This window comes from Vulpes vulpes, chromosome 6, assembly GCF_048418805.1.
Source record: "Vulpes vulpes isolate BD-2025 chromosome 6, VulVul3, whole genome shotgun sequence".
NCBI lineage: Eukaryota > Metazoa > Chordata > Mammalia > Carnivora > Canidae > Vulpes > Vulpes vulpes.
Genome location: NC_132785.1, coordinates 15,755,360 through 15,779,648, shown reverse-complemented (window position 1 = coordinate 15,779,648; position 24,289 = coordinate 15,755,360). Strand labels below are relative to the sequence as shown.

Here is a 24,289-nt window from a genome sequence, read left to right as displayed (position 1 = left end):
CCATAGCTGCAAGTGTAACCATTATGCTTCTAGGTGAACCCTGTTCCTGTAACCAGTTCTCCTCCCCCTTGTGTTAAACCTGTGAAACCGTCAGCCTTCTGAACACCTCTAATCACAGTTGGATGTCTCCTGAACGTCCCAACACATCCAAACCTGAATTCCTCTCTGGGCTTGGCCCCATCCCCCTACCAAACAAGAATAATTCAGTACTTGGTGAATGATATCACTACATACCCAGTTAGCCACGCTGGATACCTAGAAATTAACCTCAACTTTATTCTTCAGTGCTCCCATCCGTGCTCACCAAGGTGTTTCTGTTCTTTCTCTCTACATTTTCACCACTTCCCTTCCTTATTTGGGCCCCTGCGATCATGTTTTGCCTAGATTTAAATCCTCAGACCTGCTCTCACCTTATTTTCCTTGCCCCCCCCCCCCCCCATCTTACCTCTCCTCAGAGTATTCTTTCTAAAACAGGAATTGGATCATGTTTTCAAAATAATTTGATGGGGGCACCTGGATGGCTTAGTCAATTGAGTGTCTGCCTTTGGCTTGGGTCATGATTCCTGGGTTCTGGGATCTAGCCCTACATCAGGCTCCCTGCATCAGGCTCCCTGCTCAGCAGGAAAACCTCCCTCTCCCTCTGCTCCATGCTCTCCCTCTCTCAAATAAATAAATACAAGTCTTTTAAAAATAATAAATAAAAAATAAAAAATTTTGATGGCTCCCTTAAAGATAAACCCCAAATTCCTCTGGCCTATTTAGTGCATGAGGTGCTGGCCCCTCCCTGTGCCCACAGCCCCTCTCAGCGCAGCCCCGCAGGTACCCTGCTTTCCACTCCCATGCACATCTGAGTCTCCCAAGTGTTTTGTGACACTCTGGAACCCCTGCCTATTCTATGAGCTTGAGTAGGGCTTCCCTCTTCAGGAAGCTGTGACAAACAGAAAGCTCTTTAAGTCTTTGGTATCCAGGAGGCCTTCTATGACTGCTGTCCCTTCTCCCTGTGCCCCATACCAGGTGTCCTTCTGGGCTGGAAAGCTCCATCACAGTACTTGTCATGTTGTGTTATACCATTTGTTACCTCTCCTCTTCCCTTTATCTGAGGAGGGCACCCTTATTTCAAAATCAACTTCTTCCTTCGTCTCTGCCTACTTGGTCATCTTTCCCTGTCATGAAATCTTTCGTTGTCATCATTTTTATCCATGTAATATCTGCAAATTCCTAAATGAAATAAGTTAAGCTCATAGCATGATAAAATGTATTTTCCCTCGCTCCTCTCAACTTCTTCCACTTCCTTCCACTTCCCAGAGGCAGCCACTTTTAATCCTTAGGGTTCTTTTTCTCTGTATTTATTTACCTCTTCTCTATTTCTAGATAATATGCTTAGACTGTTGTTAATTTATTTTAGGAATTACCAAGTTCCTGATAAGTGAAGATTTAGTTCCCTTTGTTTTCTCCCCACCTTGTAGTCCCCTTGTCCATCCCTCCTCCTCCATCCCTACTGTCCTCACACTACAATTGTATTGCAATTGATAGAAAAATAGCCAGTGTTTATAATATCACAGCCGTGGAAATATTCTTTACCCATACATTTAGTATTCTATGATTATTTCCTGTTGGGTAACAATGTCCTTTCTAGATTTATACTCAAAAAAAATTTTTTTTATTTACTCAGTATTTGTGTACACCTGTCACGGTTTTATCTAGACTCTCAGGTATGTGAAATCAGCAGCAGTCATTTGTGCAGATGGTTCCACACAGCAGATTTGCTCTTAGTTACTTGGCCACGGTTCTCTCTCCCAGTCCAGTTTTCTTCGATGTCATTGAACTGGCTGCTCTGGGCCTGGGACACAAGTCATCCTGGGAAATATTTTTTGCCACTTTGCTGTTTTGTCCCCTCCCCTTTCCTGGATCCTATGTTTGTTTCTTTTTCTTAACTTTCTTCCCTTCTTGACAAAGGCACCCCTTCCAGTAGCTTTCTAAGAACCAGTGCTCATAAACTTGGATGTTCCTGTTCTATCTTCCTCTTAAGACAGTGTAACCATTTCTTCATTGGAACAACTTTCTCTTCAGAATTTGAAATCCATACCTTGTTTTCTGGAACTCAGTGTTGCTCTTGAGAAAGCCATTTCCATTCTGATTCTGTACTTTGTACATAAACTATTTAGTTTGTTTTTAATGTTCTGGGGCCTTTCAGGATCTTCTCTGTATCTGGGGTTATCTGTACTTTCTGTGTTGTACCTTGGCTTGGGAAAAGTGGAACAAGGGAAAGCATATGCCTTACTGTGTCCCCCACTGCCTCTTCCTGGTTCTCAAGGTGCTGCCTCTCCTGATCCAGGCCTATGCACTTCTAGAGTACCACTGGCATTTATGAGGCAAGGATAAAGTCAACCCTGGTATTTCCAGGACCTTTCTCAGGGTCTGGCCCCTAGTGCTGAATATCTTCTGTAATATAGAAATGATTTCTGAAAATATAACTACAATTTTTGTCTGAATTTGAGGCCAGAATTTCCAGCTTATTATCAGAAGTTATCAGGAGGTCGCTGCTAGCATCGTGCACTCACATGTCCAAAAGGAAGCTCATTATCTTCAACATTTGTTCCCCACCAAACTAAATATTATTTTAAAACATTTTCATATTTTCTACTCTTCTAGTCATAGGCCCCTGAGACCTCAGACTTCTCTGACTCCTCAGTAGGCCACGCTCTGCTTGTCTGCATGTCCTATTGATTCTTCTTTAAGAGAGCTCATCCTGAGCTCCCCCTCCTCCATTTTCCTTGACACTGTACGATTTTTGTAAATACCATTTACTAATTAAACAAGGTGAGGTGCTATTCAGGCACAGCAAAGCTTTGACTGTTAACAGCTAGTCTATTGATTTAAAAGAGTTCACAGCAGGAGAAAGCCTATAAATATTTTGGATATGAACTGACTTGTAGTTTGAGAAATTGAATTCTAGTCTACAATTAAAAAATAGTTAATTTTTGTTACTCTTTGTAGAAGAATAATGTATTAGAATGATATAAATATGAATTATTAGGTTTCTATTAGAATCATGTAAATATAAATCATTTAAATACTCGACTCAGGTTGTTTTTTATCCATATCTTTTGCCTTTGTATCTGCTATTCCTTCTCCAGGTATGCTATTCTCTCTCTATGCTAATTCAGTAGGACACCTTACATCGCCAGTAATTCATACAAATCCCTCTCAATACCTATCACATTGTTCTGCTTTTTGAGATCAGAGAACATGTATTGTTGACTCTTGGGACCTAGGTATTTCTGGTGCCTAATAATGTCCTGGCACATAGTAAGCCCTTAGTAAACATATATTGAATTAATATTCTAAATGCACTTTTAACATTTGGAATAACATCTCTATTATGTCTTTATCTTATGCATTGGATTATTTAAATACTATTTAAAGGGCCTACTTCTGATAGATACTTCTGATGAGTTTCCCTTAGGAATGATGATAAGCACATAACAAAATACACTATACAAGTCCATTTATATTGTATCTAAAACAGTGCTTGAGGCATAATCAAATATTTCATAAACTTCCTTTAGTGCCCTATGGAATTCATTTATGAATTTATTTTCCTACATTTTTATATCACTTAGCAATTTACCAAGTGCTCTCATTTGTATTATCTCATTTGATCCTCTCATTAACCCTAGATAGGTATTCTTTTTATTACACTTGTCAGGAACAATCATGTAAGGAGTCCAGTATCACACAGGTAGTTAGTTGAGAGCTCAGACTAGAACCAGTTATCTTCTTACTTCCGTATTATATTCTTTCCATTATGCACATGGGAATGAAGGCCAAGAAAAGCCATCAGCTCTGGGAAACGGGCACAGACATTCCAGCTACATAGTGAAGGATAGGAGAGAGAAGGTGTGTGAAGAAAGTTGCCCTTAACTGAAGAACAGTTTGTGAAATTGGAAGAGATAAGATTAGAAACACAATTGGAATCAAGTGCTGGGGCAAGTGAAAGAGTTGAGACTTTATATTGTGGAAAGTGAGAGATACTGAAAATTTGTGACTGGAGGATTGAAGATCCTAGCTTGCTTTCGAGTTTACGTGCTGTGTGGGATGAATTCAAATTTGGGATTAACTAGACGCATTGTAACTCCTGGCAACTCTTGCTATATTTCAGGTAAAAAGTAACTCAGTTCTGGGCAGTGAACTTAAAAGTTAAGTCAGAAAAGGAAACAAACAATCAATTCTTGAGATATTGGGGAGTGTGCACGAATAAGGTCTGGCAACTGAATGGATGTGTGAGACAAAGGAAGAGGAAGAAACAATACTAGGCTGCTGTAGTGGTGGTGGTGGTGTAGTACTCATACCACTTCCCTGGTCTTCCTTCCACCTGTCACCTTTATTCTCCTGCATGAGTACCCCTTCCCATTGGCCATATTAGTGCCTCCTTTGTTAATTTAGTCAACTTATATTAATAAGCACTCTCTAGGTAAGACTGTCATTTTGCTAGGTATTAAGGATAAGCAAAAGCCATAACCTCTGTCCTGCATGAACTCAGTCTAGTGGCAGGAACTGTCAAGTAAATTATATTGTAAGGGATTTATTGCTGTGGCTACCTCATGCCATTAAGACACAGAGGGGCACCCGGTTCAGCCCACATGGATCAGGGAAGGGTTCTCCTTTCTGTCTTGGAGGAGGAGTTAGCTTGCTGAAGAAAAGGGAAGGATGTTCTGTGTAAAGAGAACAGCACATTCAAGGGCAAGAAGTACAGAATGTGATACTGGGACATATGTTGCTTAGTGAGTCTCACTGTGTCAGCATCTACCTCCTGAGAACATGGGATTAACCTACCTAATGATAATATAATTATCGCACTCAGGGAACTGAACATTGGTATAATACAGTTTTGTAATATCCAGCCCATTTCTAAATTTCCCCAATTATCCCAACAGTATCATTTATAACTTTTTTTATAGTCCAAGAGCTAATCAAAAATTGTGTATTGTATTTGGGTGTCTAGCTCTCGAATCTCCCGTAATGCCCCTAATCTTTTTTTTTCTTTCCCTCCCTCCCTCTCTCTGTCTCTCTCTCATTTTTCATAATTGATAGTCCTAAAGAACCCAGGCCAATCACTTCACAGAATGTTCTTCCCTTTGGATTTCTATCATACTTTGCTCATACTTAGATTCAAGATAAATATTTTTTTGTGCAAAGTACTACAGGTTGTGTCTTTCCCAGGGCACGCTTTCAGAAGGCAGTTGTTGTCAGTGTATACCATTACTGTTATATTTGATGTCAGATTTATTTATTTGGTTGAGGTGATATCTGCGAGATTTTTCTAAATCCTGTTCCCTCACAGCCTTATACCCAGTAGTTTTTGCACCCATTGATTTCTGCCTCAATCAATTCTTACTTTGTGAGTTGTAATATAGTAAATTTTCTATTTCCCCCTTATCTTTGGCACCTTTTGGTTGACATTCTTCTCTAAAGAGGAACTTTCTCTTCCCCCATATTAATTTTTAATTTTTTAATATCAGTATGGATGCATTATGGTTTCCCTCCCTCTGACCGTGTATAATAATCCATCCCTATTATCACTCATTTGGTGCTCAAATCCTCCCAAACCTGGTCAAGGCTAGCTTTCAGTCTGGCTCCCTTCTGCCCTTTTGACATATCCGTGTCTATCTGTGAGCACTTTCTTAAGAATTTTCTGGTGCGTCAGTACATTCCTGGCTTTTTTACACTTTTGGTCTCAGCCTCAGAATCAGCCATTTCTCTTAAGTTTTCTGGTTTTCATTAGGGTATTTAGAAACCAAGATCTGGAGACGAGGCGTGCTCATTGCTGCCACGGAGTCATTACTTCTGGGTTATTTTGGAAAGCTAGAAAAGTGGGGGGTTTTTTGTTTTGTTTTAAATCTCTGAGCTTATATGATGCTTGTAAATGCAATCCAACACTTTATGGTTCTTCCTCTCCTCCTATTCTATATTTGTACTTCCTTTCCCGCTATGAGTTTACTTGTCTGCTCAGTCTTACAATACACACATAATGGTTTCAAAATCACACTGCCAATACCACTACCAACAGTAAACTTATGAAAGAAAGTTCAAATTTTCTTTGTAGTTCTTTGGTTTTTTTTTTTTTTCCCTTAAAGTGTATGCCATTAATCTCATACTTGCTTTCTTAACATTTTAGGTTTTTAAAATGTTGCCTTTTACTAAAATTACATACACAACCTTGAATATGTGCATTACTTGCAGTTCTTTTTTTTTTTTTTACTTGCAGTTCTTTTTTTAAAAAAAGTTCGAGCTTAAATTTTCAAAGATAGTTACTAATTAAGGTGTCTGAAATTTTTAATGTATTTTAATTAAAATAGCCATCAAGCCACTTGAGAATTAAATTTACGTGTAAATTAACCTCCAAATACTCTACTTGTCACTCACCTTTTTTTTTTTATTACACCTACAAAGTTTAGTACTTTTCTAAAAATATGAGATAGAACCAGATGGAAAGGGGCCAATACATATTTATATTCATATATCTGCTTATAAACTGTAAATGAGTTTGTTATCTGTACTCTACTGCATTCATTTGTCATCTGTTCCCAATCAAGGGATTGCATCTCAATAAAAAAATTTAAAATCCAAAAGAAAATAGTTTTCTATTACTTTAGATGTAACTATACCAGCCATACAAGTTCATAGAGAATCCTACAAATAACGTCTTTCTGAAGGACAAAAAAGTGTATTTCCTTGAATTGGGGTTTAGGTCAGTAGGTTCTTTGAAGCTCTCTCCCCGCCCCCTACACACACACACACACACACACACACACTTCCTTTGAATAATATATTTAGCATTGACAATGATAAGTAACTATGAATATTACAAGATAATCTGGTTTTGGAGAAAGGATTGGCTCTATCACCACATCCTTCATTAAATATATACGGAATATCAATTTAAACTAATCATAATGGGATGAAAAATACTTTAGATATTTGAGAGCCTCTTTGGGTTTATTTTTCATTATAGAAGACAAACTTTTCATACATTCCATGAAAGTTTGTAGTGATTGTTCTGTGTCACCGAAAGTCAGGAGATGGTTATCCTCTGATATGAAAAGGCAGTTGTTGGGAGCATGTTCACAATAGTTAACCTGGAAATATAATTTTGTACAATAAGTTTAGGCAGCAGAGTCTCGATAACAGCAACAAAAACATTCTCCTGCACCTGGTCGATTTTAGAATGGAAGCTGATGCTTTGAAAATAACCCATTTCTACAAGGGAAATGTGATTTATGATAACCCGAGACACAGATATGACTAGAACCGCATCCTATTTAAAGTTATTGTGCTGCCAGACTATAAAATGCGGTCCTTTGAAGGGAATCAATGGAACCCAGTCCTCCTTAGTGGACAGTAACACAGGCACTAATGAGCCCGATTTCATTAAAAGATACTTGATTTATGAGAGAGTTAAAGTCCTATCTTGGTTTGAAATTGCTGGCTGAGTCCTGGCATCTGATCTTTCCTCCCCCTACCATCACCATCACCAGTTTCTGTGTATGCTTTGACATTGCTATGGTAACCCTGAGGGCTGATGGAATTCCCTGCATCTCTTTTCACAGAGGGTGATGAGACAGGAGTGATGGATAGTCTGCTGGAGGCTTTGCAGTCGGGCGCTGCCTTCCGCGACCGAAGAAAAAGGACGCCAAAGCCAAAAGGTGAACATTATACTTGTTTCATGTTACTTTCTAGGGAACTATCACAAAGAACAACCTTTTCCTTTTTTTTTTCCTTCTAATTCTTTTAAAGTCCTGTGTCAAGAATGTAGTGCTCTGGGCAACAACTCTTCAGAAGTTTCATGAGTTTGCTTAATCCTTCCCTTGCAATGACAAATGTCAGAGAGAGAAGCATTCCAGTTGGCCAGTGTCAGTAGCACATTAACAAACCAAAGCACTGAACCTCGAAAATCCTGGTTAATGTGACAAGTCTCATCTAAAGAACCATATGCACCTTATCCCAGTGGAGTTTACAGTAGCATAATTAAATGGGAAGTAAAAGTCGTAACATCATGGCTTCAAGTATTTCAGGGTACTGAAGCATTGCTTTGGGTCTATCTAGATATATTTAACCTTTGAAAACAGTCTAATACTGTTAACACTTCTTGAGATGAAGAGACCTCTATATTAATCTCTCTCTCTTTCTTTCTTCTTTTTTTTTTTTTAATAGATATTCGGCAAAGTCTCAGTCCCATGTCCCAGAGGCCTGTTCTGAAAGTTTGTAACCATGGTAATAAACTCTATTCATAAATTGCACTTTCTTCTTATCTACTTTTATCCTGTTGATCTATTATTTTAATAGGCTGCTATGAAGGTTCTCATGTTTAGATATAACTATAGGAATAGAAATGTGCAGATGTACCTATTGCCCTGAGATTGTATTTTCATATATTCCCTACATTATTGCCTGATGGTAGTATCTAGGGTTCTTCTTTCAGGTCTCAGATGAATTTTTAAAATTAGTGTTATTTGGAATTATTTGAAACCTCACATATTTTTGATCAGTGTTGTCCAATGTATCCTTTCAAAAAAGAGTTTGCTCTCAAAGTAATATTGTACATAGTGGATTTACATTTAGATACAATTTGAAATACCGAATCTGTTACCCATATTACTCTACCACATTTGCCAGTATGGTTTGAAATACTGTGACCAGCATTTTGGCAAAATCATGAATACAGATGAGCTTCATGTGCTCATTTTGTGGAAGGATGTACTAGAATCACTGTAAAGGTGAGTTAACTTAGTTTCAGATGTTTATCTGAGATTGATTGCTTTCAAAAGTCCCTAACCAATGCCTGCACACCCCTGCACTCTTTTTCTCTTCAAGGTGCCAATTCATGCTGGTTGGGTTTTATTTATGTTGATTCCCTTTCCCTCATTATTATGTTTTATGGCGTTCTGCTTACCTTCCATAGTCATAGAAGAATTTATCAGTTACTATTGTCATTTATTCAGAGTGAGATTGTCATCAAAGTTAGCCAGTTTTATACATGGAAAAAGACTTGACAGATTTTCATTTAAGGATTGTTTTGGATACGGATGAGTTAAGTTCTGAAAGTGTTAATATGTGACTAGGTACAGAAACTTGTATCAAATTTCTAGGGTAGCCTAAAAAAAACTATGATGTGAGTAAGAAAGAGAAGTGAATGTGGGTAATTAATCTTAATAGATGGGTAGATGCATATTGTTCAAGGTAAAATGTTTAAGTAGGTCTTTCTGGTATTTTCAACAGTCTGTTTTTTACTATTGTTTGGCCTTTCCCTTCTCTAATAGCAAAAGAAAGGAGCTATAGTATACCACAGATATTCATTGTGGATAATTAAGTAATTCCTAACTTTGGGTTTATGATTTGCAGGCATTGTGACATGGTAAATAATGGCAAAATGTCTAGAGAATCAAGCTACCTTGAACCCGAGATTATTTTGTTTTGTAGATGAATAAATGGAAACTCAGAGAAGCTGCAAGCCTTCCCAAGAGTACAGGGCTAGTTAGTGACACAAATAGGACCATAATGCAGTTCCGATTCCCATCACATTTCTTTTTTTGATTACATATGGGTATTTAGTATTATTTTTTATTCAAAAAAAATTATATAACATAAACAATACAACCCCCATGGTGTGTCATTAAAGACCCACAGCCAGCACAATGATCATGAAATGATAATAATGGCATACATATACCCATGCTATACTCAAATTAGGTATTTTAGGTATTATGTGAGGAAGATTATTTAAGATAATTTTGTGCACTGGCCTTGGGGAACCCAGTCCTTTTCTGACAGTAATGTCGGTAGAGTGACCAGACTACAAAGGCTCTTCCATAATTATAACTTATAAATTGTGCTGTTTTGATCCATTGCATAAAAGCAGATGAACCTTGCGTTTCTGTCTTTACTCAAGTTGACATGTACTATCTGAAGTTCTAAGGCTATTGTGATAATTAAACTAATAGGTTATACAGCAAACCAAAGGAGATAAATCACAAAGGTCAAATTCTTTTCTAATATAAATGTAGTGGAATAAAGTGTTTTTAACACTTATTTTCTATCAGTATTCCTGTTATGTTTTCCTTTCATATATATAACCAAGTAGGGGGAAAGTCAAATGACCAGTTAATCTTTAAGAACTCTGTATATAAAAGTAGATTTATTAGATTAGAATTTGAAAAGTGCAGAATTTAAGGAAAGTATCATCATTGCAACAAGGATCATGATGATTGTTAGGAAAAGATGATATTTCAGGGTATTTTGTAATCTTGCTATTTCTAAAAGTTGCTTTTTGTTTTGAAAATGCTAAACTTAATAACTCAACTATGTGAGTGAAATGTAACTTGAACCTATTTTACTTTTTTATCTGCTCTCATGTACTTAAAACTAATGTCTGATATTTTCTACCTGCTAATAGTAGTTCATATTATCTTATAAGCTGTTTTTTGAAGACATATAAGATTTCCTACAATTATTTTAAACTTACTAATATAATAAGCTAATGTCTATTGAGTTATTTGACTTACTAGATACCAAGCACCATGCAGAAATTTTATACATATCATCCTATTTCGTCTTCACAATAATCCTATCAGATAGTCAGTATTCTTATCTCCATTTTATTGTTGAAAATAACTAAAGATTAAACAGGTCTGATAGTTTGCTTGTGGTCCTGTACCTAGTTTTAAACCTGAGCTAGGGTGGCCCCGGTGGTGCAGTGGCTTAGCGCCACCTGCAGCCTGAGGTGTGATCCTGGAGACCTGGGATCGAGTCCCATGTCAAGCTCCCTGCATGGAGCCTGCTTCTCCCTCTGCCTGTGTCTCTGCCTCTCTTTCTCTCTGTGTCTCTCATGAATAAATAAATAAGATCTTTAAAAAAAAATAAAATAAACCTGAGCTGACTTCTGATTCCAAATTCTTAATCTATCTGCCATGCTGTACTCTGAATACATGGTTTAAATCAGCATCTATTTCTCTTCACACCCTTGGGCTATGAGCAATCTATGTACCTTTTTTTATCTTCTTGATATAAGGTTGACCTATTGAGATAAATATTTTCAGAGGTTTTCTAGCCTCTGGTATATCGTGTCTCTTGTTCCCAGATTTAACCACTAGGTATCACTCTTTTCCAAGAATATACCATCTTCTGGAATTATGACCGCTTTTATTTCTTTTAATAAACTCTGTATTAAAACACCTATATTAATTTTAGCCAACTTATACTCAGAAAGACCATGGAACACTTATTTTGTATAGATTATAAGTACAGATTTAAAGTCTACCTGCAGACACAAGTGTAATTGCAGACATAGGTCATCCTTTATTTCAGAATTAGAAGATAGATCCTGGTAGAGTATCCTCTGGGACCTTGCGGCTAAAATATCCCAGTGTATATTTTGGCAAAAGATGACCTCAAGCATTCCATCTACTACGGGCTTCAGAAGCACAGAAATTTTACATGCTGAGTAATCCAGTCCTTGTGCTATGTTCCAAACCCCTACCAAAAATACTTTGGTTAAAACCGTTACTTGTTTTATCTTTTGCTTTGCCTTTTTACAGCCTCAGCCAAAATTAAATATCCAGTATTTTTCCTTGCTAAACCTTTCATTCATTCATTAATTTAGCAAAATTTATTAATCACTTCTAGGCACTTAAAATATAGAGATACTCTCTAAGAGTTCATCATCTGGTTGGGACAGATGAGTAACAATTCCCGTATATTTGGTTAATGCCAAGATAGAGGCAACAAAGCTTTGGGAATGCCTACAGGTGTGGAAGACCAGTCCAGACCTTATGAGGACAATCCAAACTTGACTTCTAGAAGGACCTGAAATCCGGTTGAGTCTTGAGGGATGAGTAGAAGTGAGACCAGAAGCCCAATGGCGAGTGTGAGCCAGGAAAGAGCAACAGCATGTGTGCACTTTCTAGGAGGTTCTCCAATGAACCCCAGTCTGCACTCTGGAAAATTATATGTTCCTATAACCCCGTGGCTTTCCCATATTGCAGTAGTTATTTCCTATAAAATACTCAATGTCTGCCACGGTACTCATGAGTCTCATCAGGGTAGGGACAAGGCAATAAAAGATGCCTGACTTACTTACTGCTGTAACCTCAGCACTAAACTGCATTGGTGCTGACACATGGATGTTTACTAAGATGTGTTGAGTGAACAGACATGTTTGTGTTTAAGTTTGAATGGAACAATTAATGTACTATATTGAGCAAAATCAGGTCGCTGGATGTCACCCAAATAAGTAGGATTTAATATTCTAATTGCTAAAGCTCCAGCTGTGAACACTGTTAACCCCCTCTCATCTCCTCCCTAAAATGTTATCTGTCATCAGAAGGAGCTATTTGATCATCAGTGGTCTGTGCTTCAAAAGGTGTTATATCAAATAGGGAGGATGCGGTTCAATCTTGATTGGATTATTCACTCCTTAGAAGTAGAGGGTTGCTTATTAATTAGATTTCTTTCCCTTGCTTAATCAAGCAGAGTTTAACAACAGTAAATAAAACAAAGGAAAGCTTCTGCTAATGAGTACAGGGGCATTATCTCATGTCTTTACTCAACACAGTGCATTACAAATCTGAAGATTTTCTGTAGTCTGTGGAAAATAGTAAGATTTCCTTTTAAGTCAAGATAATCAAAGTATTTGTTAATGCATTTTTATAAAGATCATACCACATTTGGGTGTCAGTAAATCAAATGGAAAGGACCAGATAGGAAAGAAGTATATGGAGAGTCTGCAAGACGAAGAATTTGGACTGTTGAGGTTTTTGGGCAGGAAAATGATAGGTCTGAGCAGGTTTTCTGGAACCAAAGTGACAAGTGTAGGAGAGGGGTAAAAATCAAAAGGACATCATAGCCACCCTTGATGCTGACATGGATTGGCCATAAGGGATGGGGGAGCTTTTCAAGGTTTGAGGAAAGAAGCCAGGTCTAGAGCTGTGGGTTAAGAGACCCTCACAGAGAACTGCTAACCCTATGTAGTAAGCTCATGAGTTCTCTAAAAGGAAAATCTTTAAATCTCAAGAATGGCAAGTCAAAGGTTACACCTCATGTGGGTAACAATGTGAGCAAGAAGCAAGATGAAGAAATGGGGAGCCAACATTGCAAAGGTTGAAAGAAGACTTTCAAAGATTTGGGTTCCTCATTTTTCTGTCTACTTTTGTTGTTTGTTTCTTTGTTTCCAGAACTTGATGGTATACCACTGAGTGACTAATAGTTTTCAAGATATGTTACGTCCTGCTCTTTTTCAGGACATCTCTTCCTCTTCATGCCATAAAATGTTCCCAACAAAGGTTTCTCAATTATGAACGGTGTAACCACACCTTGTGGTACATCTGCCTGCAATTTGATTGCATCCTCATTAGAAGGTTCTCTTTTCATTAAGTAGTACAGTGGATTTTTTTTTTCCTCAGTTAAATGGATATAGAGTAATCAGAAAGAATTCTATAAACTATATGCAATTAAAACCCCTAATGATAAAACTATTTAACTGTGACAAAATAAGATAAAACATAATCAAAATTTTAGGCAAACAAGTATTACACATTTTTAGTGAACATCCATAACCTAAACAAAATCTTGCTATATTATCTTTACACTAAATCAATTCTTAATAGCCTTAATTTGGATTTGATTATCTATTTTTACTCTTCCACTTATATATGGAGCTTTGAGAGATTTTTATAGAAATAAGATTGTATTGCCGCCAGGCACAGCTGCTCTGCTACTCTAAGATTTGAAGTCAGAATTAAATGTGAAGCTAGTTAGATATCTTTGAATTAGCATATTTCTCCACAAAATAAGGGAGACACATAAGACAGGCTTTGTTGTTGATCTATCAAAACTTCACACATAACCACCCCACCCTTCCTAATCCACTCAGTCTTGGGTCCTCTTTATTTCTTGACCTGCCTTCCCCCAAACAAGAATTCATCTTGAGGCAGAATTATGAAATTCGTAAGGTTTTCAGTAGTGTCTACTGAACACCAGCTGCCATAAGGCTTGTTTGAAAACAATGAGGACAACAGCAGACCACTCCTTGCCTAGAAAACCTTATCTATCAAAGTGAATTTTGACAACTGCCATTTTTATTTCTTTAACTTGTATTCTGATTTAAAGTAGAAAGAGCCTAGAGAATAATAAAGTAAAATCATACGATTTTGCCAAATGTCATTGGCTCAGATTCTTGAGATTATTTTGTGTTCTCTTTCCCATGAATTTGTGCCTGCTAAATACCTAGGAAAGAAAGGAAGCTATTAAAATACTAATTGTTTTTGACACCCTTAGGCTGGAGCTTTCAAGCAGAATCAAATGCTACCTGTAACTGTCAAAGACTTAAATATTTTTTAAGATTTTTCTAGGCCAAGAGTAAAACAATTTGGGTGATTTCACATTTTCAAATATCAGTCTCTCCTATTTACTATGTAGTCAAGCAAAAGGAAGAATGGACTCAGCAGGGCTCCTGCCTAGGTAAGGATGCCCTGTGGGCATCAGGGAAAAGGCCTTTCTAATTTATAGTCAAGGCAGGGACAACCTCCTAGCTTAGTCATTAGCATATAAACTCTTAAACACGAATAGGTTAAAAAAATCCTCAAGCAGTGAGGACTTCAAGTTGTTTTAAAAGGACATTTATGCAAGAAATAGCAAATGCCTTTCATTTAATGAGCATTCAGAAATGTATGCTGAAGGCTGGAACTAAATTGAGTGAAAAAGGATAAAGGACTACTGCATAAGGAAAGTAATGTCCTTGACTTCCCTGAAACAGTTGTTAGGATTAATATGTCTTTTGTTCTGTTTGTGTGCCATAGTGGACTATAATTACATGATCTTTCAAAATTTCTGGCCCACTCGAAATTTCTCCCTTTCTTCCTAACATAGGTTCAGAAGGAGTCAGTGCATAGACTTTAGAAACTTCTTGAACTCTATCCTTATGTTTTAGATTTTGTATTTGGGGATATTTTCTTCCCTGGTGACAGGATCTCTTGATCTGATCAAATTTTGTCCCACACCCCACCCCTGAAAGATTAAAGGAGAATTATTGATTTTGTTGCTTGATTACTGGCTTGTGTGTTGTTTGATCACTTTATTACTTTTCTCTGTTTCCACATGTTAAATTGTTACATGTATATCTTTAAAAGGAAGCCACTTTTACTGTAATTTTGTCACTTGAGAACTAAAGTTGCATTGACATAATCACAAATGGGGAAAACATGTCAAATCGTTGGCAGATCTACCATTTTAATGACAAATAAATTAAGATAAACATTTATGGTTCAGTGAAATGGTGCCACTACTGTGAAGCTTCCCCCAGGATCCGTAGAGGAGAAAGAAGGCAGCACTTGTGCCTAAGATGGTCACTAGGCTTCCTGGGTCTTCCAGGCAGGATGGTATGCAGGGCTCATCTGGGCTACGCTCTTGGAGGAGGAGGCAAGGGCAAGAGGAGCCAGGGAAAAGCAGTCAGCAAAGCCATACGTGTCAAGGAGGCCTGGCAAAAAAAGGGTAGGGGAGTGCCTGGATACAGATGGGCTTGAGAACATGGGGGCTGTTGTTCACCTCAGGAAGAGCAGTTTCAATAGAATGGTAGAAACTGAAGCCAGACAGCATTGGTTGGACGAGTGTCAGCTCCTCTTTCTAAAAGCCTGGATATGAAAGAAGAAAAAGAAGAGAAATAGCTAGGAATAGCTGGAACTAGAATGAGTCATGGTATAATGAGTAAGCTATGTTTCTTTGCCTTATGTGTGGCATTGGCTTTACCATCTTTGTATTCTGAAGGGAAGGGTGCTTTGGAGGGAGGGGTGAATATTTATAGCGGGGTAGTGGTTAGAGTGAGGTTCCTGGGGATGACATGAGAGAGCACAGGTGTGGAAGGATGTACAGAGAGAAGTGGATATGAATACGGAGTGAGGGGGGATCTGGAGGTCTCACCTGATGACATCTGTTTTTTCTGAGAACTAAGATAAAAGGTCTCCTCCTGAAAATCTCTGAGTGGAAAGAGAGGCAAGGGTAATGGGGAGGCCAGGTGGCACATGACCTGCATGGACAGGGAAAACAAAATCATGTTTGCATCAATGGTTCAGCTGAAGAGGAAGCCTATTAGGTAATGATAGCATTCTGTAAAGTCTGGGAAGAAGAAAAGTGGCTAAGGTGCTTCCCAGGTGCTACGATGAAGGCAGTTGGTTTCCCAGTAGCCTAAAAGTTCTAGAGGTTCATCTCCAAATGTAACCTATACTGCTCAGTGTGGTAGAAGGCAGTGTGAGCGTGCTTCAGAGTACCAGTCAAGCAAAGTCGGCCCATTTTTTAAGAGGATAAGATATTTCATCCTTTAAAATAGTGTGGCAGTTCTTTAGGAAAGTAATGGAAACTGTTGGGGCATCTTACATGATGTGTGTTTCAGCATTGTTGGGGTGCTGTGTTATGTACGAGGCAAGCCTTCATTCTAACAGAGATGGATGGTGGCTCGTCTCCTTCACAGAGCGTGTCAACCATATTACGAGTCTGAGATCCTTTCCTATGAAAACAACCCCTGGTACTAACCTAGTTATCACTAAGGTACCATTCAATTTATTTTTATATTTTATTTATCATTAAAGGTCAGTTTGGAGGAGCCAGATACAGAAACCACTTTTCAAGATGGTTGTATTAAAACTGAATCTTTTGCGTTTTGCGGGGGCACCTGGTTAGCACAGTCAGTTAAGCATCCAACTCTTGGTTTCAGCTCAGGTATAATGATCTCAGGGTCATGGGATTGAGCTCTGCATTGGGCTCTGCCCTCAGTGGCGAGTCTGCTTAAGTTTCTCACTCCCTCTGTCCTTTCCCCCATGTACCTGCTTGCTCTCTCTCTTTCTCTCAAATAAATAAATAAATCTTTTTTTTAAAAAAATCTTTTGCAAAATGCCTGCCAGGCACATAGTAGTTACCTTAGAAAAGAGCAATAGCTGTTCTTATTCACTATGTATGAAAACATAAAACTGGCCAGATTTCTGAATTCTGTCTGTAGAAGCCTTAAATTATCTAGCCAAGCAGTCTGACCTTGAAAGACAGCTTGGAGTCAGGCTTGGGATTTAGAGACAGACAGGCCTTGATTTGACTTTTTGACTTACTAAAAGGGTGATGATAGTGGTTATTTAATCTTTGAATGCCCTCTTCCTCAGTTGTAAAACAGAGAAATTACACATTTCATAGACTATTAGGAAGATTGAGTAAAAGTATGGGAAAACTCTGTACTATATATAGTATCTAGACTGGAGTAGATGTTCAATAACTTCAATATCAGTTTTTCCTCATTCTTACCCTTTCTCTACCTATCTGCTGGGCTGCATTTGTCACTAGAAAGTTATAAATGCGTGAACAAAGTGACGGTAGTATGCAGAATGGGTGCCCTAATTAGAGAGGTTGAAAATTTTCTTTCTATGAATAGTTCCTATATTGCACTTAAAATGCATTAATTGGTATGAGCTAGTTTAGAAGGGGAAAAAAAAAAGAGGAAAAATTAAAAGACTATAGAGATTTTTAGTTTTAAAATGGGACAATAGAGATGTCCCCTTGGGAGTCATCACAGAACCACTAAGAGAAGGAATCACAAAAACCATTCTCAAGTCCTCTGAACCCAGGACATCTTTCACCTGGGACAACAACAACTAATGACAGAATAGAGTAGAAAATTCTACAGAGGGCAGCCCTGGTGGCTTAGCAGTTTAGTGCCGCCTTCAGCCCAGGGTGTGATCCTGGAGACCCAGGATCGAGTCCCACGTCGGGCTCCCAGCAAGGAGCCTGCTTCTCTCTCTCAATCTCTCTCTCTCTCTCTCTAATAAATAAAAAATTCTAAAAAAAGAAAGAAAGAAAGAAGAAAAGAAATGAAATGAAAAGAAAAGAAAGAAAATTCTACAGGAAGAGAATGCTGGAATCCAGATGTACTCTTTTCCAAGGTTACCATGACAAATTACCACAAAATAGGTGTCAGGGTAGGGGAGAGGCCTTAATAATTCTGGAGACTGGAAGTCTGAAGGTGCTGACAAGGTTGGTTCTTTCTGGAGGCTCTAAGTGAGAACTGTCTCCATCCCCTTTGTCCTTTCATGTTGCTCGTGGTGGCCAGCAGTCCTTGGTGTTCCTTGACTTACAGCTGGGTCACTCGAATCTCTGCCTTTGTCTTCACATGACCTTCTCCCTGTCTCTGTCTCTTGACATGGCCATCGTATCAGAACATTAATCATTTTGTTACAGGCACACTAATCAAGTTTGAGCTCCTCTTAACGTGATTACATCTGCAAAGGCTGTGTTTCCAAATAAGGTCACATTCACAGGTACCAGGTGTTAGGACTTCAGTATAATTGTTGAAGTGACAACAATTGTAGAGTGACACAATTGCTGGAGTGACAACAATTGTGGGGTGACACAATTGAATTCAACATGGTTGTTGACTTCGACATAATTGTTGAAGTGACTATTGTGGGGTGACAACAACTATGGGGTAACACAACAGGGGATGACACAGTTCAACCCATAACAACATGTGACCCCAATGAGAAACAGACTAATCTACTCACAGCTCCACACGAGTGTTCAGGAACCACAGGCAGGAGGAAGGAGGCATAGAGCTGAAAATGCAAGGATAGTGAGGGAGCAGTTCAGCCTCCAGCCAGACTTGTAAACAAATCCAGACTTGTAACCACTATGCTGCACTTATTCCTCCCCCACTCTCCATCTTGGCCTTTCCTCCACACCTCCCGGAAGTGAAAAGTATGCTGTTCATAAAAATTGTGCTAGAAGCTCTAGAATTAGAATACAAGCCAGAATTGAGGTACTCCACCAAAAACAGATTATGTGAATATAAAGGAAGGTCTTGAGGAGAAACGAATGGCAAAATCCTCTTTTGACCCCATCCTACCACCATAGGAGCCCATGTCTCCAAGTAGATGTCTGAATATCCCTTTTGAGGTAATGAACAGTCCAGAGAAAAGGCCTTTGGGCTCCCTTCCCTCAAAAAGTGCTAGCTTGCTGCAAGAACATCCCATGGAGAAGCTCACTAGTTAACAAACCTATCCCTCACTCAAAATGTTTGTTTGTTCTTAAATGTTAATTTGAGCCAGGGATTCATCATCTGACATTTGAGGAAATCATTCAACATGAAAAAAGAAGAGGAAAAAACAAACCAAAGGAATTCTTAGTAGACAGACAAAATGTAGGGAATAGTACCATAATTAATATATATTAAACCATAATTATATACACACACATATATATATACATATATAAAATCCTTTTTGTCATTGAGATATAAAAGATGTGTGTATAAAAAAAGATTTAAAAAAATCTTTCAGGTATGAAAAATGTAGCAGAAAATAGTACATATTTGGAGAAGCATAAACACAGAAAGTTCTAGGGGAAGATCAAGAGGAAAATGAAGAACTTAAAGATAATCTGATCTATTTGGCTGTGTGTACAATTATATTGATGTACACACAGCCTTATTTGTATAATTGTGTATTTGTGTATAAATGTATAGTGAAATTTGGGGGGCAGGTATGGGAAGAGTAGCAGGTACTAAGAAAAAAAGGAAGAGGCGGTTTTAACTCTAGGGGAAAATAGAGATATATAATCGTGGTACACTGCTTGAATTTGCCATAGCCTTGTGTGCGATTTTACAGTCTTACCAATATAAACACTGTGGTAGCCAGACGGTAAGGTGGCCCCAATGATTACTGCCTCCTGCTGTTTGTATCCTTATGTAACCCACACCACAGGTAGTTTCCAGGGTTAGTCTGTAACCAATTGAATATAGCAAAACTGATGATATGTCACATCTGAGGTCAGGTTATAAAAGATACCATGGCTTCCACCCTGGTGGCTCTGTCTTCCTCCCTCTCTCTTGGTCCTGGGGTAAGCCATGTTGTTAGCAGCCCTTTTAAGACAACCAATCTGTAAGGAAGCTAAGCTGTGGTCTGTCATAACAGGAAATCAATAAGTAATGTCTAAAATTGATTAATCAAGAGATAGCAGGGAGTCAGAAACAAAGAACTGCTAAAAGACAAGGAACTAGAGGCCTTTTGCATTTCTTTGTAAACCAAAAATTAACCTTAAAATTAAATTTGAGTATATTAAAGATCTCATGGGCAATGGGCAAGCAACTGAGATAGGAAGACATCTCCAGGAGTAGCTTAGTTTGTCCCCATTAAAATACAACCAGAAGCCAAATCTCTTCTCTCATTCATTAGTTATCTTTTCTCCTAAAAGCTGCTGCTGCACTTGTATTTTTCCTTTTTCCTTTTCCTTCTTTCAGCACTGTGCATAAACCTAAATGGAACTTCTGTTTATCCTAGCTCTTAGCTTTTCATCTTTATATGATCCAGAAATGAAAGGGACTCTTGACAGTGCATTCCTAAAGACTGGTAGGGCATGATGAAGAGTCCATAATATAGTGCCTCTAGCTCAAGATAATGAATGTGTCTCTCCACATAACATGGCCACTCTCCCTACCTTTTTGCACGTGTCCTGGAGATACCATTGGCCAGCGATTTTGTAGCATGTATCTGAATCTTCTTTCCCATGTAATTCCTAATGTGAGAGAACATGGTGATGGGAATGAGTAATGCAGAAAATCAAGTACCACTCTAGTTTGTTTCATAGAGTAAAGGTGATCTTTACTAGTGCTGCATGCTAACCTGGACCCACTGAATCCATAGAAAGCAAGAGACTGAAATGAGATCGGTATTTTGAAATAGTAGCATTGGTTATAGTCATTGGATCTTTGTAAATAAATGTCTTCATCCATTACACTGGAGCTATTTGTGCTTTGAAGGGAAATGGTGGTATGACTACCTGTTACACAGTCCAGGTAAAGAGATAAATATTTTTTACTTTAAAAGGCTCTATAAATTTATTGAAGAAAGCATTGACATGCATTAAGAAAGCTGCATGTCCCATTGATTCCCAAGTAAATTAGAAGTTATTAGCGTTAGCCATGATGTACATTATTGTGATGTGACAGCATTTGGCTTAAACAGTTTCACCATTTATTACCACTGATATTAGAATAAATGATAATGATCATTAAGTGCTATGTACATCATCATTTAACTAATCATGCTTGCAATCTCCTTCTATTAGTCAAACCTCCTTTGGTTAATTAGTCAGAGGAGCTGTCTAATCCAGATTTCTAGAGGAATAATGAAATAAGGGAATATTGAGATATAGTTTAAAAAAAGTGCATCACCATTTACCTCATATATCAATTTTATTTACCTTCACCTAGTCCATTATAACAGCCTCAAGGTTAAAAGATTCTGGCTTTTTCTTTTTTTTTCTTTTCTTTTCTTGAAATACAATGATGAGGCCTATTAAATTATATGTACATACTTTTCTCATTAAAACACTTATGCAGCAGAAAAGTGCTAATATGATATGCAAATAAAAACAAAATCCTCGTTTACCAACATATCCACATTGAAAGATGAACCAATAAGTACTGTTTAGATTTAGCATTAAAAATGTTAATAGCATCTTATATTTTAGTCCTGACAAGCCAATAACTCAATCTATAGAACTTCAAGGCTACAAATATAAGACACAACTAAGAAACTTTTATCATCAGTCCTTTTATTACTTCTTATTAATACAGTTAGCCTGAGGAGTTCTTAAGCTGATGTTTGATAAACCATGTACTAGGTTTTATTTAATTCAAAGCATATTTTATCACTGGGTTAAAAGAAAAAAAAGCGTATTTTCATATCTTTCCCTTAGTATTCCCCATGGCCCAAAGGAGGAGAAAAAAGAGAAAAGGATCTTTTAAAATTAATTGTGATCTGTCACCAGGCAACTGCTTAAATAAGAATGATGATGCTCCATGTTTGATGTGCGGACACCAGTAAAGGAAGGAAGGACGGGAGCACATGAGATCCCTGGGATAGTCTCACAGGGCTCAGGGCCGAGGAAGGTGTTGCCCAGAGGTATTGCCCTGGATCCTGGGCTGCCCTGGCTGCCTATGGTGGTAGCTTCACCCCCACTAAGCCTCAGGTCTCCATCACTTCTAACACTCTGTTTCCTCCCCACTTGCTGGAGACTGGACATAACCTCATTACCCTCGGTTCTGTTAACCTCTTCAGTCACTGATCCCCATTCGCTTCTGTCATATAAACAAAAAGACATGATCTCAGGGTGCGAAATAAATATATTCAGTCATTGAATGAGGTAAGGAAAGTTAATAACTGTAGGTACTATGTTGTTGAAACTTGTAATATTTCCCAGAAATGAACTCTGTGTCTTCTACGTATGTGCTTGAGAGTCAGCGAAAGAGAGGGTTTTGAGAGTAATTTTTTAAATTATTCTTTGGTGATGAGGTTTTATATCCTGCTGGTATACTCTCCTTGTGGTAGATTCTGTGCCGCTGCCCCCATGCCTATCTGTTCTGAAAAGTGTAATTTATTTTTTTCTTATTTTAGACCCATATGGTTCATCACATGTTCCTCTTCTAAACAGATCCCCAGCCCTATCTAGAATCTCTTTGTAGTTTTGCTCTAAGATCTTCTTTAACCCTGTTACTATCGTTTTTCTACAAATACCAAACACTATTTCCACTTTGAAAATCAGGAATAAAAGACTATAAATGTACAAATTCATGCCTCAGCAAAGCTCTCTCTGCTTTACTTAAGTATTGCACTATGTATAGCACTGAACTGGGAGGTTTTGTTGTATTTTGTTTAAACTTTCCTTATACTCTTTTGCTTCCTCCCTCATTTTAAGCGAAGACTTTATATTGGGAAAGAACATAAATAGAAGTAAGTACACAGTGCCTAAGTATATGGCTTGATGAATGCTCACAATGTGAACTTACCTCTGTAACCAACACGGATCAACAAATGTTAGAATCCCAGGAGCCCCTCTTGCTCCTCCCGTTCATAACCTCACGTCGTTGCACACATATCCTGATTCTGACAGCATCAATTCATCCTGCTTTGTTCTTTTTATAAACAGGATCTATGCTTTGTATCCACCTTGTGTGAATTTGTAATTTGTTCATTCTTATTTTGTACTCCACTCTGATTATCCCATATTTCCCCCTGCCCTTTGTTGTTCGGTATTTATGTTATTTCTTGATTTTTGGCTAATACAAATAGTCTAAGAAAAAAATAATAGTCTTGCTAAGAACATTCTTACATGTGTCTCTGAGCTGTCAGGTGTATACCTAGGAGTGCAGTTGCTCTTTCATTGAAAATAAATAAATAAATAAATAAATAAATAAATAAATAAATAAATAAATAAATAGATATTTTATATATATGTATAATATATATAATATATATTCAGCTCTCGTAGATCCTGCACAACACCCTTCCCTTCCAGAATGACTGTAGCAATTTATGCTTCCAGCAGCAATCAATGGGTGAGAGTTTCATTTCGACAACTTTCCTAGGGTATCTTATTGTGGTTTTAATATGCATTTTCCTCATGAGCAACTCGAACACCTTTTCATATGCTTATTGACTTCTTGAATATCCTGCTGTGTGAAGTGCAGTTTTTTTGCCTATTTCAAGTTTTTTGCCTATTTTTCTATTGGTTCACAAATGTTTTTCATATTGAGAATAGATTTTGATACAACTTAGAATTCCACCCTAAAATGTCTGTTAAACTGCCCATTAAAGGAAAGATTGTGTCATTTTATGGTTTTATAAATTTTATCGGTCCCTCAGATCTTCCTTAAAATGACAGATCTGCTCAGTATTACACAAAAAAGAGTGAGCATGTTGTAGGCTGCCGCCTGCTTATCCTCTTCAGTTAACTTGGTGTGTCTGTCCTTGTTGTCATGTGATAGCAGTCCAGAGCCTTTCTAGAGTCTCTGAAATGCTGACACTCCAAAAACATTCTTCAAGAAAAGCTGACCAGGCCTCTCACCTGCTAAGTCTAATGTACACTCAATCACGTCTCAATATTTACTAGTAATCAGGAAATACTGCTTAAGTGTAGTCAACTGTTGTCATAAAATCTTGTCCTCAGCTTGTAGCTCACCACATGAATGGGGGGTGACCTCTCCAAGTCACAAACTTAAAAGACATTTAGGTTTAACTTATGATAAAATGAGTGATTTCTTCTATAGACTACTTTTAAATACATAGTCTATAACCAGTGAAAAAATCCTTCATATTGACTCCAAACATGTTGATGAGTTTGGTTTAGAATTAAGTGACTAAATGTTTAAGGTGTCTTAGAAGATTACTCATTTATTTCTCTCAACAAAATATTTGCTGTTGGGCAG

General features: G+C 37.8%; 1 protein-coding gene across 1 annotated transcript in view; it reads left to right on the top strand.

Annotated features, from left to right (window-relative positions):
- Positions 1-24,289, top strand: part of DIAPH3 (diaphanous related formin 3) — a 490,845-nt gene that overhangs the window by 355,235 nt on the left and 111,321 nt on the right. Inside the window, exons 26-27 of the mRNA XM_026009631.2 lie at positions 7,611-7,706; positions 8,215-8,274. Of these exons, the coding sequence (XP_025865416.2) occupies positions 7,611-7,706; positions 8,215-8,274 (156 nt within the window). The remainder of the gene's footprint in view (positions 1-7,610; positions 7,707-8,214; positions 8,275-24,289) is intronic.